This window comes from Benincasa hispida, chromosome 9 (genome assembly GCF_027475165.1).
Source record: "Benincasa hispida cultivar pf3 chromosome 9, pf3_genome.v1.1, whole genome shotgun sequence".
In the NCBI taxonomy this organism is placed as follows: domain Eukaryota; kingdom Viridiplantae; phylum Streptophyta; class Magnoliopsida; order Cucurbitales; family Cucurbitaceae; genus Benincasa; species Benincasa hispida.
The window spans coordinates 72,514,325-72,533,363 of NC_143486.1; the positions used below are offsets into that span (position 1 = coordinate 72,514,325).

General features: G+C 32.8%; 1 protein-coding gene across 1 annotated transcript; it reads right to left on the bottom strand.

The window, feature by feature from the left end:
• Positions 1 to 14,648: 14,648 nt before the first annotated feature.
• On the bottom strand, positions 14,649 to 15,910 carry LOC150034056 (glycosyltransferase family protein 64 C3-like). Its single transcript, XM_090317383.1, has one exon. The coding sequence runs from the start codon at positions 15,682 to 15,684 to the stop codon at positions 14,686 to 14,688; it is 999 nt and encodes a 332-aa protein (XP_090173509.1). The 5' UTR covers positions 15,685 to 15,910; the 3' UTR covers positions 14,649 to 14,685.
• Positions 15,911 to 19,039: the final 3,129 nt, after the last annotated feature.

Genomic DNA, 19,039 nt, shown 5'->3' on the forward strand with positions numbered 1-19,039 from the left:
CTAATCTGACTTTTCCAAGCCTAGATTCTATCCTTAGACTACCCTCCCGAGTATCTCTAATGGATGAATGATGCATGCACAATACAAGATAATCACATAGCATGAAGATCTCAGGTTATGTTGGCTAAGTGCTTCTCAACCCATTCGATAAATTTAGCTACTCATGCGTAATGTAAAGAGAGTGGACAGATATAAATATGCAATTTCCATTTTTATAAAGAGATTCAGAGTACAAAATGACAATGAAAACTAAGGGTAGAGAGTCTGGTAGCAATATCTTGCTTCCCAAGGCTTTTACACTGTTATCTCTATTTTGCCCAAAAGATGTTCTTGCTTTCGCAAGAGTTGGCCCCCTCTCTGATTTCGACGCTCCACGACACTCTTCCAAGTTCGTCGAGATGATCTCTCGGTAAATCTCCCTTCACTCGCTTTCGCCTTCTAAGTAAAAGAAAAACTATGAACAAGGCTACTTCTATCTATAGGGAAAATTCTGTAAACTGAGCAAACTGAACGAACCTTTAACTGAAGATGGCCTTCGGTATTTATAGAGCATAAGGGTGAAGAATTTTTTTCTCTCATATGATTGCACTAATAGGATGGCATTAGTTCTCTATCTGATACATCGAATATTTGTCACCGAAAAGTTGAGTGTACTTGCTACAGTAGGACGTTAACGACTTGTCAACTTAATTCGGAATCGACCGTCATCAGCTTTCTGTCCCATCGTGATTTATTGAGCTTTCACCCAGATGCGCCCACCTTGATGCGTCAGCTCTATGCCACCTTCTTGGGCAGCTTTTTGCGAGTGCAAACGATCGCATAGCCTTGCGGTCGAAATCTCTCAATGCGCTCGGACGTTATTTCTTCGGATCGCATTTCCTTCTTATGCCAATGCATTTTCTGCACAAAAATACATAAGTTAGTTGTTTCAATGCGATGGATGCATGCGATCGCAATGTTGTGAACTTAATGCTACGCAATATTGTATATTTTTATCATCGCAATCCTACATTGTTTTATAACTTTTCGTTGTAATAACGTGCATTTCTGCCCGTTATCACCTGCGATTTCTAAACGATCGCTTACTTTTTCTATATGATCATTTAGTGCACCGAGCAGACCTAAACGATCGCTTACCTTTTGATAGATGCTCACTTAGATAAGCACCCGACTATACGATAGTCTTCTACTATCTCCCACTTGCTTGTTCATTCAACACGATCGTCTTTTCCTCCTCCCTCTACTAATTCCATCAAAGTCCACCCTTTGGATTCTCACTCCGAGAATACCGAGGGCTTCGAGTAGTGGTGTCGTCCCTGGTTGCTGTTGGTTTGTGCACTACCAATCATGTAGTCGACCGTGGTGCTATTAGGCGACTGTTTGTGGGCGATAATAAGCATAGAGAAGTTCGCGTTTCTCTCAGTCTTTTGTATTTAATTGTTAAAGCATGCCAGTCATTAGTGTTACAATGCATATCTGTTTGTTCGAATGTATGTGTGGTAATTTTGTCACAATGAAATCGGAATGATCCACTTCTGCTCATGGATTCTTTTGTTTAAGAGTTTCTTCAATTAGAACCGTGATCTTAGGTCTATCTCAATCAAATTTTAAAACTCTTTGAAAACCTGATTAACCTAAGTTTGCATGCATGTCTTTCTTATTGATTTTAGTTTTAATTTCTATTATGACTCTTATAAATAGAAACAACTAAAATCATTCACATTGCTAAGCTAGACTAGGTATTTATAACTTTTATAAATAATGTTCATTCATTACTATATATAATTCTTATATAACTTGTAATGAACCAAGCATACATGCTTTCATACACCCTTATACTATAACGCTTATAATATAAAAATGATGCATGAATGTGCTTAATGAATGCATATATTATAACTCTTATATTATATGATGCATAAGCATGCTTTAAAGTAATTTAGTCATGCAAGCTATTATATCATAATTCTTATAATATAGATGATGCATGACAAGTGCATAACCTATGGTGGGTTTTAAAAAACTATATGGCATACTTTATGACATATAAAAATAAACATACATCACATGTACATTCATCAAGAATCAATGGACTGGGATGATTAGCCTAAAAAACCAGAAAAAATAAAGCTATCTATTACAAATCCAACGAGCCAACCAGTCCTAACAGGCGAATCGGGTCTTGAACTGCCAAGGTGAAGCATCGTTCATTTGATCGTATAGCAGCTTCGTGTGATCATCTAGTGACACTGAACGAGAATAAACGATCATTTAGCATGTATCGTGTACTTATGACTATGCGATGAAGCATGAAGGCCACGCGAATATGCAACGCACATCGTGTAACACATGCCTAAACGATCGAGTATACGACAACTATGCGGTGAAGCATGATTGTTTAAATGATTGCGGAGCAAGCATCAAGTATCATATACCAAGTGATCGAGTAGCTAGGGACTATGCGATGAAGCATGTTGGCCGATAATCATTTAGTGTGCATGTCAACCATGCGACGAGTATTAAAACCTCAACGATCGTTTACCTCAGCATCTACATGATCGAGTAGCCAACGCAATACGACCGAGTTAACACTTTACCCGATCGCTCAACATCATCCATGCGATCGTTTAGCAAATACTACACGATCGGGTAGAACTTTTATATACGATCGCGTAGCCAAATCTAAACAATCCTTTAGCTTAGGTTATACGCCGCGACCAACTCTTTGTCTTCTTCCACGATGAGAACGAAATCTTCATGCATTGAAGCTTCTTCATGAACGAATCTTACATACTCAAATACTTTAAATACAGGCTCGACAGCATTATCAATATACCCAAAAGCACAGGGGCCTTTACAAATGAACTTGAAAATGTAAAGAAAGCTTTAAATAACAGAGGCAACCATCCCAAAACATCCATTGATTCAAGTCCACAACTACATCTAACGTTTAAACGCATTGCAGACTATATAAAACCCACCACGACTGTAAATGTAATTCAGTGCATCAATGGAATTTAGACTATCAGAACAATATGGCTCTGATACCAATTGAAAGAACTCTTATCAAAGAGACCAGCAAGTGGAAGTAAAATCGTTCCAAACCCCATTGTAACAGAATATACACATTTACAATCAAACAGTAATAGTTATGCAAACACTCTAAATTACAACATGCTTCAGAAGGAAAAAACTAAGGATCAAGAGAACTTACCCTTGAAGAACTATTCTTCACGTTCCCTCGATCTTACTGCACGATCGTTCACCAACATGAACGTCACGCCTCAGCAATCTCCTCGAACAAGAACAAATTTCACTCGATCCTCGAAGAGGAAGTAACCAGCAGGCTACCTTAGTATTCTTAGTATGAGAATCCAGGAGTTGTGGACTCTGTAGAATTTGGTAGAGGGTAAGATGAATTTGACAAATCGTATAGACGATTGAGTAAGTGGGAGATGACTATAGTCTATCGTATAGACTGAGTACTCGACCGTTTAAAAAACAAGTGATTATCGTATAGAAAACTCGTTACACGATTGTTTATGCTCTCAAGCTATCGTATAGCTAGTTCTTTTGATCGTACGATTCTCAATTGCTTAATGATCGCATTCTGTAAAAAAGAAAATGATTTTCATTTTATCCATCAGTTACCATAACTGATCATAACTTCCCACTAAGTTGGTTATTGGGAGAAAAAACCGTAACCAATTATCCCATAATTGTTTTTATTATAAATAAATAATATATTCATAACCTATAGTTTAATATCACATCTCATGTAATATATAAATCATAGTTCTTTTTCTCCTTATAGCATTTAATAATAATTCCTCCAATTAATGTATCTAATACATTAAGTCAATTATATCTCATATAATTGATGCAATCTAATTATATCATATATAATCAAATTTTCTCTTGTTAATTTGAACACTTCAAACTAACCCAAAAACTGATTCTCAACATGAATCCATTGAGCTACCAAGGAACCTTATGAACCTGTAACTTGAAGCTCTAATGGTACGTGAAAAAACTGACTAAACTCTTTAATCATAATATCCACCGTCCGTTAACTCTCGGGCATTCCACTAAATACCAACAGCTGTACTCTTCGAGCTACAGATATATTTCTGTGTCTATTGGATATAATTAATCAACAGTATGATGACTCTTCACAAATCGCTCGTAAGTACAGTTAGGCCAATTTACTGTTTTGTCCCTGTAATTATATTTAACTCCTTAAGTACCACGGATTCCTCTAATTAACAATATATCATAGTTCTACTATGAGTAAATCCTTCTCGGAACAAGAGAAGGTCTGACGCCACATTGTTGAAGTCCCAGAATCAACTCTTAAGGGAGCAATTTATCTACTTACCCCTAAATCGATGAATGAGTGAATTTCTTCTTGTGTAGCTGAGTTCCCAGCTCCTCAATCAAACGAATCTCAAAAGTGGTAGGTTTGAGTCAGCGATGTAGCCACTCGCACTCATACAAATAAAATGACCGGCCTCATTGGCAGGATTTCCCAACTCACTAAGGATTAAGGTTATGTTACCTATGGTCATCCTAGTGAAATGAAAGTCTATGTCATAAACGGCATTATATTACGAGACTAAACATTTCGTGGTTCGGTCTTATACAAAATCTTTTGTATAGTATTCCCGCTCGCATGTCTAATACATGAATGGTTAGGACCAGACCATTTGTAGCACTTTACAGCACTTGTAACATCTACAAAGCGGGTCACGCTCATAACATCAACAGGATAAGGTTTTCCTCCTTTATCCATATACTACAGACCATTTAGGCTATCACTTAAAGCACAATTCACTTGTATGTTATCACATACATGCTTAAGTTACAACGATAACCAGTGATTTTAGTTTCTTGGTTTGTGGTTAATGCAACTAAAATATCTCATATTTCATAGACAATAGTGAAGAAAATATCTCATATTATTACATCACAAATGTTTGTTCATACACGTGTTTACAAACTACTGGACCCTAGTTTGAAACCCCAAAAGTTTGAAACTTATGAATGTCCATTGCGGTGGCTTCCTCCAAGATGAGAAAGAACAAACTTGATTGTGACATTGAAGTTGTTGTTGGAAAGTAAGTGTTTGAAGTAATTGCAACCTTAGAACAATGTGACTATTCAAAATGGGATTGCGTTTAATACCAAACCAGTTATAGGAAGTTTTATCGTCTTCATTCATGTGACTAGTTTGCCCATAGAATTTGAAAGCTAACTGTAAACCCTATCAATTCCAGAACATACCTTATCAATCCTAGAACATCATTGTTGAAACCAATGTTCAATATAGAAACAAAAGCAGGAAACATGCTGAACTATTGATCGCAGATATAAGATTGAAAACGAGAGAGAGATTTTGGGGGCGACTAAGTGGAAAAGATAAAAAAAGATGAGATTTAGGATTTTTTTGTTATATTATTTTATTTAGATGTTAAATAATAATAATAATATAATAATATATTATAATTATTATTTTCTATATATATATATATATATATATATATTTCCATTTAAAAATTGAAAATATCGAGAATATGAAAAAAAAAACAATTTAATTTGATAATAATAGGTATAGAATAATGAACAAAGATTTAGATACAATTGAATTTGTAGCAAACATTTAAACAAATCATAAGTTAGTTAAATAAAATCAAATTTGATAATAAAAGATAAATTCGAAAATAAATTGGAGAGAAAAATCAAGAAGTTTTTGTTTATTGAGATTAATTCAAAAAGTAATTAGATAAAATCTAATTTATTAATAAAATATAAATTGAAATATAATTTGGGTGAAAAATCAGGAAATGAGCTCGTTTATTTATTTATTTTTAATCAGTTTGGTCATAATGTGATAGCTGAAGCTTCAACAACTATATTATATTCATAATTTCATTGTCATTTAAGCTTTAACAATTATACTATAGTTATAACTCCATCAATCACAAAACCTGCGAATCCATAGGGGGAAATAACCATAAATCTATCTCATTGTAGAACCATAGCAAAAACAACAATATTGCATATTGCAAAAGTGAATACTTATTGTCCAAAAAGATAAATTTTTGTTGAGATACTAATATAACAAAACAAAGTGTATATAAAAAGTTTTAAAAGGATATAATAATATAATATGATGATGAGTGATAAAAATTTGAAAAATTGAGAACTTTGAATGAAATTTACACTTTGTTTTATGAGAATATTTGTAAAATAATGAACAAAAACTCAATCGAAATTAAATATGTTAAAAAGAATTTAAAATAATAAAAAATTTAAAATTTTACTATAAACTAAAATTTAAATGGAAATATAAAAAACATCAATTGATCCATTTTGAATGAATTCAAAAAGTGGTTATGCAAATCAAAACTGATAAAAAATTGTCATTCGAAATTTAAACTTGGTGAAAAATGCGCCACCCTTTTTTACAAAAGCCGTTTGATTGAAAAATGATAATCTACGCTTACCCATTTACACTATATTTCTATTCAGAATTGATAGATGCTATAACAATTATATTATATTCAATATTGTTGTTGGCTAACCATATTAGGAGCAAATATGGTATTATAAAAGTCGACTTCACGTGAGTGACACACGTTTTGCCAAAAATCTCATTATTTTTGAATTTTTCTATAAATCCAAATGAACAATCAAATCTTGCTATTTTCTCCAATTTCTCTAAAATTTTTGAAAGGTGGGTCAAATTTTGGATGGACGTCAAAATTTGACACATACATAAAAATTTTCCTTAATTGAACTAATTGAATAACAGTATTATTTTCTGATTTTAATATTGTTTTTTAAATAAATAAAAACTAAAATTAAAAAAGAGAGTAGGTGTTGTCGTTTTATCTCTGTTTTTTTTTTGGTATTGTCCTCTTAACAATTTTGTGCAGATCTGCAACAGTTCAAAAAATGGGAAGTTGATTTTAATGGCGTAACCGGTGGAAAAACAAGCTGCCTTTTCTTCCCCATGTACGAAAAAACAACAAAAAAATAAAATAAAATAAATATTTAAATAGTAAAATTACTATAAATATTTTCAAATATAATAAAATGTCACCGACTATCATTGATAAACAGTGACATTATGCTATATTTTTAAATAAATTCACTTATTTTCCTATATTTGAAAATAATACTTAGAATTTTTCATTTAACATATTGTGATGCTATGATTTGGTGGAATTTGTAGCTTGAAATATATTTTTTAAGAAGAGCGTATATTTTAGTAACCTTGAGTTGAACTCATGTCCATTTTTTTTTTCTTTTGAGAAATTAAACTTCTAACATCGTGAATAACATTTATGTTGGTGTGATCCACTCTAATCATATAAAATAAATTAAAAAGGGATTCTTACAGATTTGGCAAAATAAGATTAAAAATTAGGTCCATGGACCAAACTTATTATTTTTGCAAAAATAGTAAAAAAAAAAAATAAGTTCGACTCACGTGATACACTTAATACCTTGATACACTATTGATATACATTTGATACACTACTGATATATACTTAATACACTTGATACATTATTGATAGACATTTGATACACTTGATACACTTGATACACTATTGATAGACGCTTGATACACGGTTGAAAATGACTACTTATTTATATGTTTTAAAGACATTCATAAAAATGATTTTTCTAAAATAATTTTTTATCCAATTATTCCAAACACGCCCAATTTGTCAAAAATGAGTATACTAAATTGAGTGTTAGTAAGTTTTATGTTGAATCCCCTCGACCTATTGTACATTTGTACTTAAAAATGAAAGAAATAACATCATTTAAAAAAGAAAGAAACTACAAAAGAGATTTAAAAAATGTAACAAATACAAAAATTAAAGTGAGTAATAACTCACAATATCACAAACAAAAAATACAAAAGTATACCAATCGATGAAAAAAACACACAACTAATATATGTTAATTGTGGTATATTAGTTGATTACTATACAAAAAAAATGTGGGTTTATTAAAAGGGCAAAATTGAAATATGAAATAAACGAATTTTAAATTTGAAATTTTTGTCGTATCTACAATTTTCTGAAGGCATGCCTTAATTATATATTTTGGATTTGCCACCCAGGAACTCCATCTCAAAATTTATTGATGTCAAAATCCAGACATGAAAAAATGTACCTGACTCTCATATAATAGCAGAGAACATGTTCTGTAAGATGGAAAGATCTGCACATCAATGTGGTGCTTGTCACCGATATGCATAAGTTATAAAATGTATTTATGTAGCAAGTAGTGAGTTTAAATATAAGAATGAGTGTATGTCTCCTTGGAGCTATCATGATATTTATAAGTACAGTTGACCTAGCTATAGGTTCTTCCCAATAGGATTTTATAGTTGCATTCGGATTATCCTTTAACCCATTGAGTTGGATCATACGAAAGACATCCCCCATTTGGTATTTTGCTAGGCCAACTTTGGCCAAGGCGAGCACTTTCCCTTAATTAGCTCTACTGTGCATGCCTTATTTAGACATTTTTTTTTTTAACTTAATGGGTTGTATAACATAGTAGATAAACATGAATGTCATCTCAAAATCATTTGGTAAAGGAGTAAACTCATTCCTCTTATAAAGTTCGTGTACTATTCCTATCTTTTCCATATAAAATTCTCAACAATATAAACTATGTTATTTGAAGAGGTTTAAAAAACATATCATTAACCATAGTATTATGCTTACACTATTTCGAAATCTACAAATGTAAACAAAATTTCTATACCCCTCCAATATGCTTCAAAATAAATTGTTTTAAGAATTGACTAAAATAATAGAGAAATTTTTGTACAGATGACCTTATCCTGGTGACACTACAAATGCCCATTTTGTAGATGTTACAATTGTTGTAAAGTGCAATAAATGATCTGATCCCGATCATTCATGTGGAGACATATGAGCGGGGGTATTCTATATAAAGGAGTTTGTATAAGACTGGATTAAAAAATGACTAGTCTCTTTATATAACGTCGGTAATAATAGAGACTTACATTTCTCCAGGATGACCATAGATGACATAACCTGATTCCTGAGTGAGTTGTATACTTCTGTCTATGAAGGTGGTCCTTTGATTTATATGGGTGAGAGTGGCTAGATCGACGACTCAATAAGCCTACCATTTTGGGGATTCGTCTGATTGGGGAGTTAGGAACACAACTACATAAGACGGAGTTCACTCATTCCTTAACGTCTGGGTAAATAGATAAATTGCTCCCTTAAGGGATAATTCCATGACTTGAACAATATGACACCACACCCCCTCTTGGCTGGAGAAGGGTATGGTCATAGTTGGACTATACTTGATTAGATTTTAGGGACGTCTCCTCCAATCCAAAGTCGTCGAATCCCTTACTTGATTGGATGAACTATAGCGATTTTCATTTTTCTCATGCTTGTCCCACTTGGCCTTAGGAATGTCATTTTACTAAGTTTTCTTTTTGGGCATAGCACCATCGTGATTTTAAATTAAAGAAAAATCAATGCATCGCAACGTCAAGATTTATTTGTGATTTAAAAATATATGCATTAGTGTATACAAAATAGTCCACAGTGAGTTAGATGGCTCCTGCGAGGCCAAGTGGCATAATAGTGAGAAAAAATGAAAATCGTGATAGTCTAACTAATCGGGTCAATGCTTCGATGACTCTCAAGTTAGGCAAGACGTCCCTAACCTAATGCTATGTAAAATGTGATAAGTGCATTTTAACATAAGCAAAAGGTTAGTTTTCATTTATTTTTAGAGAACGGGTCATTAATGATTAAGGGAGTTGAGAGTCAATCATTCATACAGATTCTCAATATACAATGTGTGTTTAGTGTTGAAATTGAAGTTACTATTAAAAAAAGCATTAGGGGTGTACATGGTCCGGGTTGGGCCGGATTGGAAGAATTTTGTGAACCAACCCAAAAATTCGGATTGGCTAATAATGAACCCTATTAGTTCATTTTTTAAGGGTCAACCCAACCCAAAATTTTCGGATTGGGCAGGGTTGGGTCACCCGTTTTTTTTTTTAATTTTTAATTTGACTGTTTTTTCAATACTTCCTTAATCCTTCTATATTGAATGATTTGATTTTTGTGGATCAATAAACCTTCATATTTAAAGAAGTGAACTAATTCTAAATATATTATATCAAATCAATTAATAAAAATTTAATAATAAAAAACATGTAATCTATGTGAAATTTTAGCATTGATATTAAAATACAACCACCATAAATTCAATATAAACTTCAAAAGAAACTTCCTCAAATAATTCAATTCAAATGTTCAAGTTCAAAGTCTCTACACAAAGACACAAAGTTCAATAATAATCATTCCAAGTTCAATAAAAAATCCAAGTTTAATAATAACTATTCGTTTATTACATAAAATTCCAAATTATTCAAAAGCACCATGAGCATGAAGAATGATTTGAGTGAGTTTTCTTCTTCATCTTTGATTCTTTAGTCTCTTCACTTCTCAATTCCTAAAAAAATTACAAATACATTAAACCAAGAGGATCATTTAGAAATAATAATAATATTTTATCTTATGGTAGTAAAACTTACCACTAAAATCATCATTATGCTCCAAATTCAATTCTTTATTTTAAAACAACAGACGAGGATGGACTCTCTACAAAACAAATCATGCAAAATTAAATATATTAATTTGTTAGATATGTACAATAAAAAATTCATTTAATTACCTGACTCAATATTTTTCCAAGTCTCTAACTCTTCAAGTTGTGGATGGAGATCTAGTAACACTGAGCCGCCTACTATTTTTGGAGTCAAAGAACTTCGAAAGAATCAAGAATCCTCCCTCCCGTACTAAACGCAGATTCAGAAGCAACTGTAGATATCAGAACTGCCAAAACATCTCGAACAATTTTTTGTAACCATTCATTTTCCACCAATACAATATCTCAAAATCATCTTTATCTTCTATAACCTTGTCAGACAAATCATTCTCCACTTCCAAAGAACTTTCTTCTTCTCTTTAACTTCTTAAAAGTTATCCATGGATCATCTATATCTTCGTCCACCCGATGATCATCTTCATTTTTATTGACATTTTTTTATTGTTGAGAATCATTGGTAGTATGACTACCTCAAAGTGAAGTATTATGTGATTTGTAAAAGTCATATAGACGATACAAATATAATTTCATACTCTCAACCATATTCTTAACCACGTCACTGTCATAAACATTGGAAAGACAATAATTCAAATACTTTAACTTGTACCAATGATCAATCACCATAGCCACAAACATCAATTTATTCATTTTTTTCAAGTAAACCTCAATACTTATCAAACTTGGTCTTCATATTCATAGCTATCATACTTCGAACATAGTTGGTATTGTTGCTCCATTTGTTTAAAGCAAACTAAATTTTATTAATTTCCTTATAATCAACATTAGAAGTCATATATGAAGATCCACTTATCGTTGTGGTGGTATCATAAAACCTCTTCAAAAATTTAATAAACACACCTACAGTCAATCAATCAGATGTACTTGGGGGCCCCAATCTTTTATTTCCACAGTATCTTCCTCGAAGTAATCAACAAAATCTGAGTCTTCTTTCTCCTCATCTAAAGTTCTAAAAGCTTTCTCAAATTTAATTGCATGTTCAAGCATTAAATAAGTAGAATTCCACCTAGTTGCCACATTTAAACAAACAAGAACCTTACACTGAATTTTTTTTTGTTTCATGCAAGCTTTAAATTTTTCCATTCTCCTAGGTGATGATTGAACATATCTCACAGCATTACGAACACTAGCAATAGAATCATGCATATCTTTCAGTCCATCATTCACAATAAGATTAATAATATGGGCACAACACCTCATGTGTAATAGTTCTCCATCTAAAACAACCGATTTCCAACTTTTAAGTCTTCTCTTAACGTAAGAAATAGCCACATCATTAGAACTTGCATTATCAACGGTGATGGGAAAAAAAATTTCAATCCCCCATTCCAACAAACAACTCTCAATCATCTTCTCAATAGTCTCCCCTTATGATTAGCAACTTGACAAAAACTCAAAATCTTCTTATGCAAAACACATTCATAATCAATAAAATGTACAAGGATGACCATGTAGTTCACATTTTGTAGCGAAGTCCATCTTAGCGCATGCTAGTCTACACGCTTGTTGGCTAAACAATGTCGTCACAAAGTTACTAGCATGACTCATTTCCCATCATTTGAAGGTACGAGAGTTAGAGTGGTTTATCCTTTTTCTTCTTCTTTATATGGATACTTTTTACATTGATTTCTTAAGTGCTTCCATAAAGTACTAGTTCCACAAGTATTACTATCACATGTGTAATCTTTACCACAATAGTTACACTTGTACTTAGCTCCATCATTAGCACTTGTTTCCATTTTTGTGAAATGATCCCACACAGACGAGGTTGGTTTATTAGGTCTCTTTCTATTAGACTTGGGAGGTAGAGGTGGTATATCTTTAGGAGTTTGACTAACATTAGGAGGGGGAGGGGGAGGAGGAGGAGGAGGAGGCATTTCATTATTACCAGTTCCACTTGCATTACCACTACTACTGTCCATCTATAAAATAAATGAAACTAGTAAACAACTAATTACACCTATCTATACAATTAAAAAAAAAAAAAAACAAACACTAGCTTCTCAATTAACTCATAACAACAATAAACAAACAACTCATGTATAAAGATTAATCATTAATCAATCACACATAAATAGTATATGTACACACTACACAATAAAAATTAAATTAGTTTACTCACGTGAAAGTTTGAAAATGGTGATTCGGCAGTGTCTGATTCCTTGTCCATTGGGACAACTTTGAAGAATCTATCTAACTGTTCTCAAGATACTGCGAGATTGAACAAAAATAAATGTATTAATCAATCACGGTTAAACGGATGGCGTGAAGCTTGTAATTAAGGCTATATAACGTTTTGCATACAAAAGTATCTGATTTGAAATGTCAACAAAATGTTATCTTTTCAAATGTCAACAAAATGATATTTGAACAAAATGCATACAAATGTCAACAAAATGCATACTAACGTTTTGCATACAAAATGCATACAAATGTTAACGTTTTGCATACATAAGTATCTGATGAACAAAATGCATACAAATGTCAACAAAATGTTATCTTTTCAGGGCATCCATACAAATCTCCCTACAATAAAAATTAATGTTATTTGATTTGAAATTCAGGGCATCCATACAAATCTCCCTACAACAAAATGTAACAAATGTTATCTACTTGCTTTATTGAAGAAAATACCCCTAATGATGAGTCGTTCATGAAGCTTGGAGCAATAGGCGAGGTGGAGACCGGATCTGACGAGACGGAGAATGGATCTGATCTGACGAGGCGGAGACGTGAAGTGTGGGAGTCGATTGGCGATGGCGATGGGAGAAGCGACGGGAGTGGCGCAACAAGGGTTTCAAGTGCGGTATGCGTGGATGGACAAAACAATTCTTTTTTTTTTAATATATATATATATAATAAAAAAGAAAAAATATTCTCCGGATGGCGTGCGTGCAACCACTGGGGCTCGACCCTTTTATGTTTTATTTCATTATATATATATATATTCGGGTCGGGTCGACTCGACCCTGAAAATGGCTAATCCGAGATCCAATCCGAATTTAATATTTTTAAAAATTTTTAATCCAACGCAACCCTTGCGGTTTGGGTTGGGTAATCCGGATTGGTCGGGTTACCAGATTATTTGAATACCCCTAAAAAGCATGTTATATATAAAATCATCTCATCAAAATAGAGATGATGTGGTTTTAGGGCAAGTAATTCTTCCGGTCTAAATGATTCTAGCATCCTCTCATTCATTCTAAATCACTCTCAAGTGAACCCTTAAACTTCAAAGAAGTACATTTCAAGAAAGTGGGACAAATTTTTTAATGACATTAGAGTACATTTCAACTCATTGTTTTAAATAATTTAAAAAATTTTCTAAAAAATAATTTCATCATTTAATTTTAATCGAAAAGTGATTTTAGTCATTTGAAAATAACTCCGTACCTTTAAATATTGATACTATTTACTAAAGCAAGAAAATTTCTTAAATTTATGGAAAACCAAACATAATTGTTAAGATTTCACACTGAAACCTCACCGTTTCTATAATATATATGATTTTTTTAAAAAATATATATATAATATATATGAAACATTTCTCATTTTCAATTAGTTTCGAGATGAAACTTTAGGTTAAAGCATTTGTATGAGAATGAACAAAAAATTGAAAGTCAATTTCTTTATCATACACATTTTGAAGTTAGGAACCTAATTAACACAAAATTAAAAGTTTGGAACCTAATTACGCTTATAAAATTTCAGAGATCAAATAACAACAAATCTAAAAATTCAAGTAGTAAAACTTATAACTTAATAAAAAATATTTTAACTTAAAAAAATACATTATATTACTTAGTTGCTGTTTAATGTTTAATGAGATGAAATTATGGGTTTGGAATAAATAATTATGATCAACCTCATCAAACTTAGGAGTTTATATATATATGTGTGTGAACCAAAAAAGTGCATGTATAATGTGATAAATGGAATAATTTTCTCAAAAGATATATACAATTTATTTCAATTTTTTCATAGTACATTTTGATCACAAGGGACTAACTTCCTTCCCTTTCTACACAAAGCCTGTTCGCCAACTGAGTCAACGGACTTCCCGTAACTATACCGTAACGGCATCCTCCCGAATCGTCTATGAAACTCCGTTATACACCGTCCCCTTCTCTTCCTATGCTCCCCTTTCCTATTACTCAGCCCTATCTCACTAACCCCTTCCCTCAATCCGAGCCGTTCATTCTCATCATCGTAATCATTCCGTGGGTCTCCCCAGTCCCTGATCCTCTGCGCCGCAACCATAATAGGCCCAGCGTTCGACATGTCGGCCACCACGAAATTCATCAAGATATCCTCGCAATTACGCTCTCGATCGACAACTCTCCGCATGTCGGCCATCGCCGCTCCGCCTCCACAAGAATACTCGAACAAATACTCCGTCTTGAGAATCATCAGTTTCGTGAGTACGATCGAGTACCTGTCTTGATGAACGGTGTAGATCCATTCCCGTCTCGAGAGGTCTAGATCGTGGGACCGGACGAAGAAGCCGACAAGTCGTTCGGGGTTTCTCCCCCAAATTCTAAACGCGAATTCGAGGGACGATGTGTCGATCTCGACGTCATCGTCACAGATCAAAACGGCGCCGGTTTGGATGGATTTTCGAGGAAGGAAGCGAGAATTGAGGCTGTTTGAAGATTGGCGGATTAGGGAGATGGGTCCTGTGGTGAGGTTTTGAGCCAATTTTGTTAGGGTTTTTGTTGAGGTTGAGGGATTTCCCCATAGGATCAGTACTGTGTGTACAAATGGGGATGCGGCATACGTGGAAGCAATTGATTGGAGGAGAGGGATGCGGGACTCGTAATAGCCGTTGATGAGGACCGTGATTTGATCTGATCGTAGATTCCGTCGGTCCGGTGGGGATGCGGCGGCGCACGTGGCGGCGGTTTCTTCATGTAGAGAGGACACGGCGGTGGAGAAAGAGAGGAGGAGGACTAAGATCGTTAGAAAGTGGAAGTTCATCTTCACTTGTTTCTGCCTTGAGCAAGAAGCAGGAAATATTATCTTATTCGCAGTTAGTTCTTTTTTTTAAAAAAAAATAATAATAATTTAATTTATTTTGTTATATTTTTCTCATTAAACGACATCGTAAGTAATAAGCTGATGCGTAAACTTTACTCTGTTTCGTAAAGAAAATGGGAAGAACGTGAACAGCAACCCATGGAAAGTGTTCCTATGATAATAGGTTAAATTATAAATTTAATCCGAAGATATAAATAATTTATAAAGATATTGAAAATAAATGAAAACGAATATTGGATGATGAGGTGTCATAATATGTATGGAAAAGAGAAGTTATTTGGGGGAGGATTTTGAAAAATTTGAGTGGAGGGAGGAGATATGAAGCTATGATATTGAAGGGGAGAGAAAGGAAATGATATTGGGGAAAGTTGGAGAAAATAAATGGGAAAGAGATTGAGATTTGATATATATTTTTAGGAATAATATCTTTTTCGTCTATGAATTTTTGCTTTAGTTTCTATTTGGTTTCTAAGTTTTAAAAGATTACACATTTAGTCCATAAATTTTAAGCCTCATTTCAATTTAGTCTTCAAGTTTCAAAATGTTATAAATTTAACCTTATTTGAATTTTGTTTTAATTTGGTCATTGGGTTTCGAGATTAACCTTAATTTTTCGGTAAATACTCACTTTCAATCATTGACCTCAATTTTTGTTAATTAATTAAAAATAATCATGAAATGAAATTTTAAATTTAATTTTAAAAGTGATAAGAAACTTAATTAATTATAAAACTTTTAACGATTTTTAATTTATTAACATAGAAGAACTCTAAAGACAACAATGATTATTTGGTGAAAAACCGATGTTAAAAATGTAATTTTGAAATATAAGGACCAGATTGGGACAAAATCCTGATGGGAATCATAGGCTGATGTTGACTTTCCAGTGCTCTTCTTCTTAAGAAAGCGTAATCTGACTTGACTAAACTATGGGTGTGGGAGAAATAATGAATAAGAAACCTGTTGGAAAAAGGTTGAAAGATCAGTTTATTGCATCTCGAAGACCATTGAGTCCTCCTTTTTTCGGACAACACATACAGAGGGAGCCCTTCCACACGGAACTCCCAAATCACTATGGCCGACTTTCGTCTCTATTAAGGCTATCACGAACGCCTGCGAGAATGAGAAGGCGATCATAGTACGTCAAGCTCAAATGTCAATGGTAAAATTATAACATTTTAAAACCCATGGATTAAATTGACACCAAACTCAAAGTTTAAGGACTAAATGTATAACATTTTAAAACTTATGGACTAAATAAAAACTAAACTCTCAAAACCTAGGGGCCATAAAGATATTTTTTCCTATATATATATATACATACATATATATATATTTTTATGTAGAGGAAGGTATTGATCCAAATCCATGGCCAAGCAAAGGATGTCTATCCCAAGATGAGAGAGGACTCTCTAAGAGAATGCAAAGTTCAATATTCAAATTGATATTCAATCTATTACAAACCCTATATAGGCTATTTATAGCCTTAACATGAAATATGAAAATAACTAATTAAACATCAATACATGAATAACGACGAGGAGAATTAGAAGATTGTTAGAGATGTATAATTGGTTATCTATTTGTTTAAGGTTTCTGGTATTTGCTCATTGGGTCAATTCAATGATGTCTTAGAATATGTCTCACAGAATATTGTTTTGAACAATATTTCTTTTCTTATTTGAAATATTATGTCTTTTTATTTTTCTCTAGGCTACTTTCCTTATTTATGGTCTACCGAATTTGAATGAGGATATTTTTCATTTTTCTGTGAGCTATTTTAGTGCAAGAAGTAGTCTTGTTAAGATTGTCGCATAGAGATGGAGTTCTCATCTTTGGGGGAATCCTAAGATTACGTTCATAGAAAATGAGTTCTCAAACTTAAGGGTTCTAAGTTCTTCAAGTGAAGGGGAGTTCATGAGAAGAAGGAAAGATAACTTCATTATGAGAGGAAGACACACACTTAATTGAAGCCTAAGTATCTCTTCACTAATATTCACATACAAGAGTAGTATATATTAGTCAATCTTTAGTTTAGTCAATAATTTAGATTCATTAGCGTTTAATTACTCTATGTGCAAGTTGACAACATAAACACGGGTATACAATAGATCCACACAAAATGGTAACCTAAGATGTACTAAAATAATAATAATTAAAGAAAAAACAAACAAACACAAGTATATACTAGGGGTATGAACAATTCAGTTCGGTTTGATTTTGAGCAAAACCAATGTCGAACCGAACAGATCGGTTTGTAACAACATTCAACTGTTGAAAACCAACTCTAATCGGTTTGAGTTCCTTAACCGAACCACCTTGATTCGGTTTGGTTCGGTTAAAATCGATTTTTCCATTTAAAAAAAATCTCTTCCCAACCCAAATACAAAACCCATTTTTAAATACCAAATTAGTCATAGAATACCTTTATTGCATTAAATAAATGGAGGTGGAGCTGAGAAAATTGTCGAGTGTGCTATCGAAGTTTCATTGGAGGTCCTGACTGGCGATGGAACTGAGAAGTGAAGGAATCGAATTCCTTAGAGGAAGTGTGTGAATGCATGTGCCAATAAATTTCATTTTGGAAAACATGAAAAATAAAGAAAATACAAAGAACATGTGCAGAATAAACATTAATTCTATAGCATGCCTTTAGGGAATGAGAACAATACCTCTTGAAAACCATTTTCAACAAAATCTTTCTTCTTGCGTTGATCTCACGAATAAACACGAACTCAAAACTTATTTCAATTCCCACGAACAAGGAGTGAGACACTACCACTTGGTACCTCGCTATTCTTTGGACAAGTATCAAGAATGGTGAGATCCTTATTTGGAAAGGAGAAATTTGTGAGAGAGAAGTTGGGGAAGATGTAGTTTTTTTTTTTTTTTTTTTTTTTTGGTGAGAGAGTGAAAGAATATGTTGAGGGAGGAGTTACAACTCCCCTCCACCAATATTTAGGGAGTTATTCTCATTTATTTAATATATATATAAAATCAAATTTAATATATAGTTAAATAATTATTGATTAATTAATCATCAATTAATTAATTAATTATCATATATTCAATTTCATTTGAATCATATTCAAATAATATCCTCTCATATAACCTACAATTTTAATATGAATCTCATTCATATAAATAATATTTCAATCGAATTCAAATATTTATTTCTCTCATATAACCACCTATAGTTTTAATATGAATCTCATTCATATTGAATTTAACGTATAATTTGATATGAAACTCATTCATATAAATAATATTTGAATTTTATTCAAATATTTATCTC

Bases quoted from the DNA above. Each gene is read 5' to 3' on its own strand.
- LOC150034056 (XM_090317383.1), bottom strand. From the start codon at position 15,684: ATGAACTTCCACTTTCTAACGATCTTAGTCCTCCTCCTCTCTTTCTCC.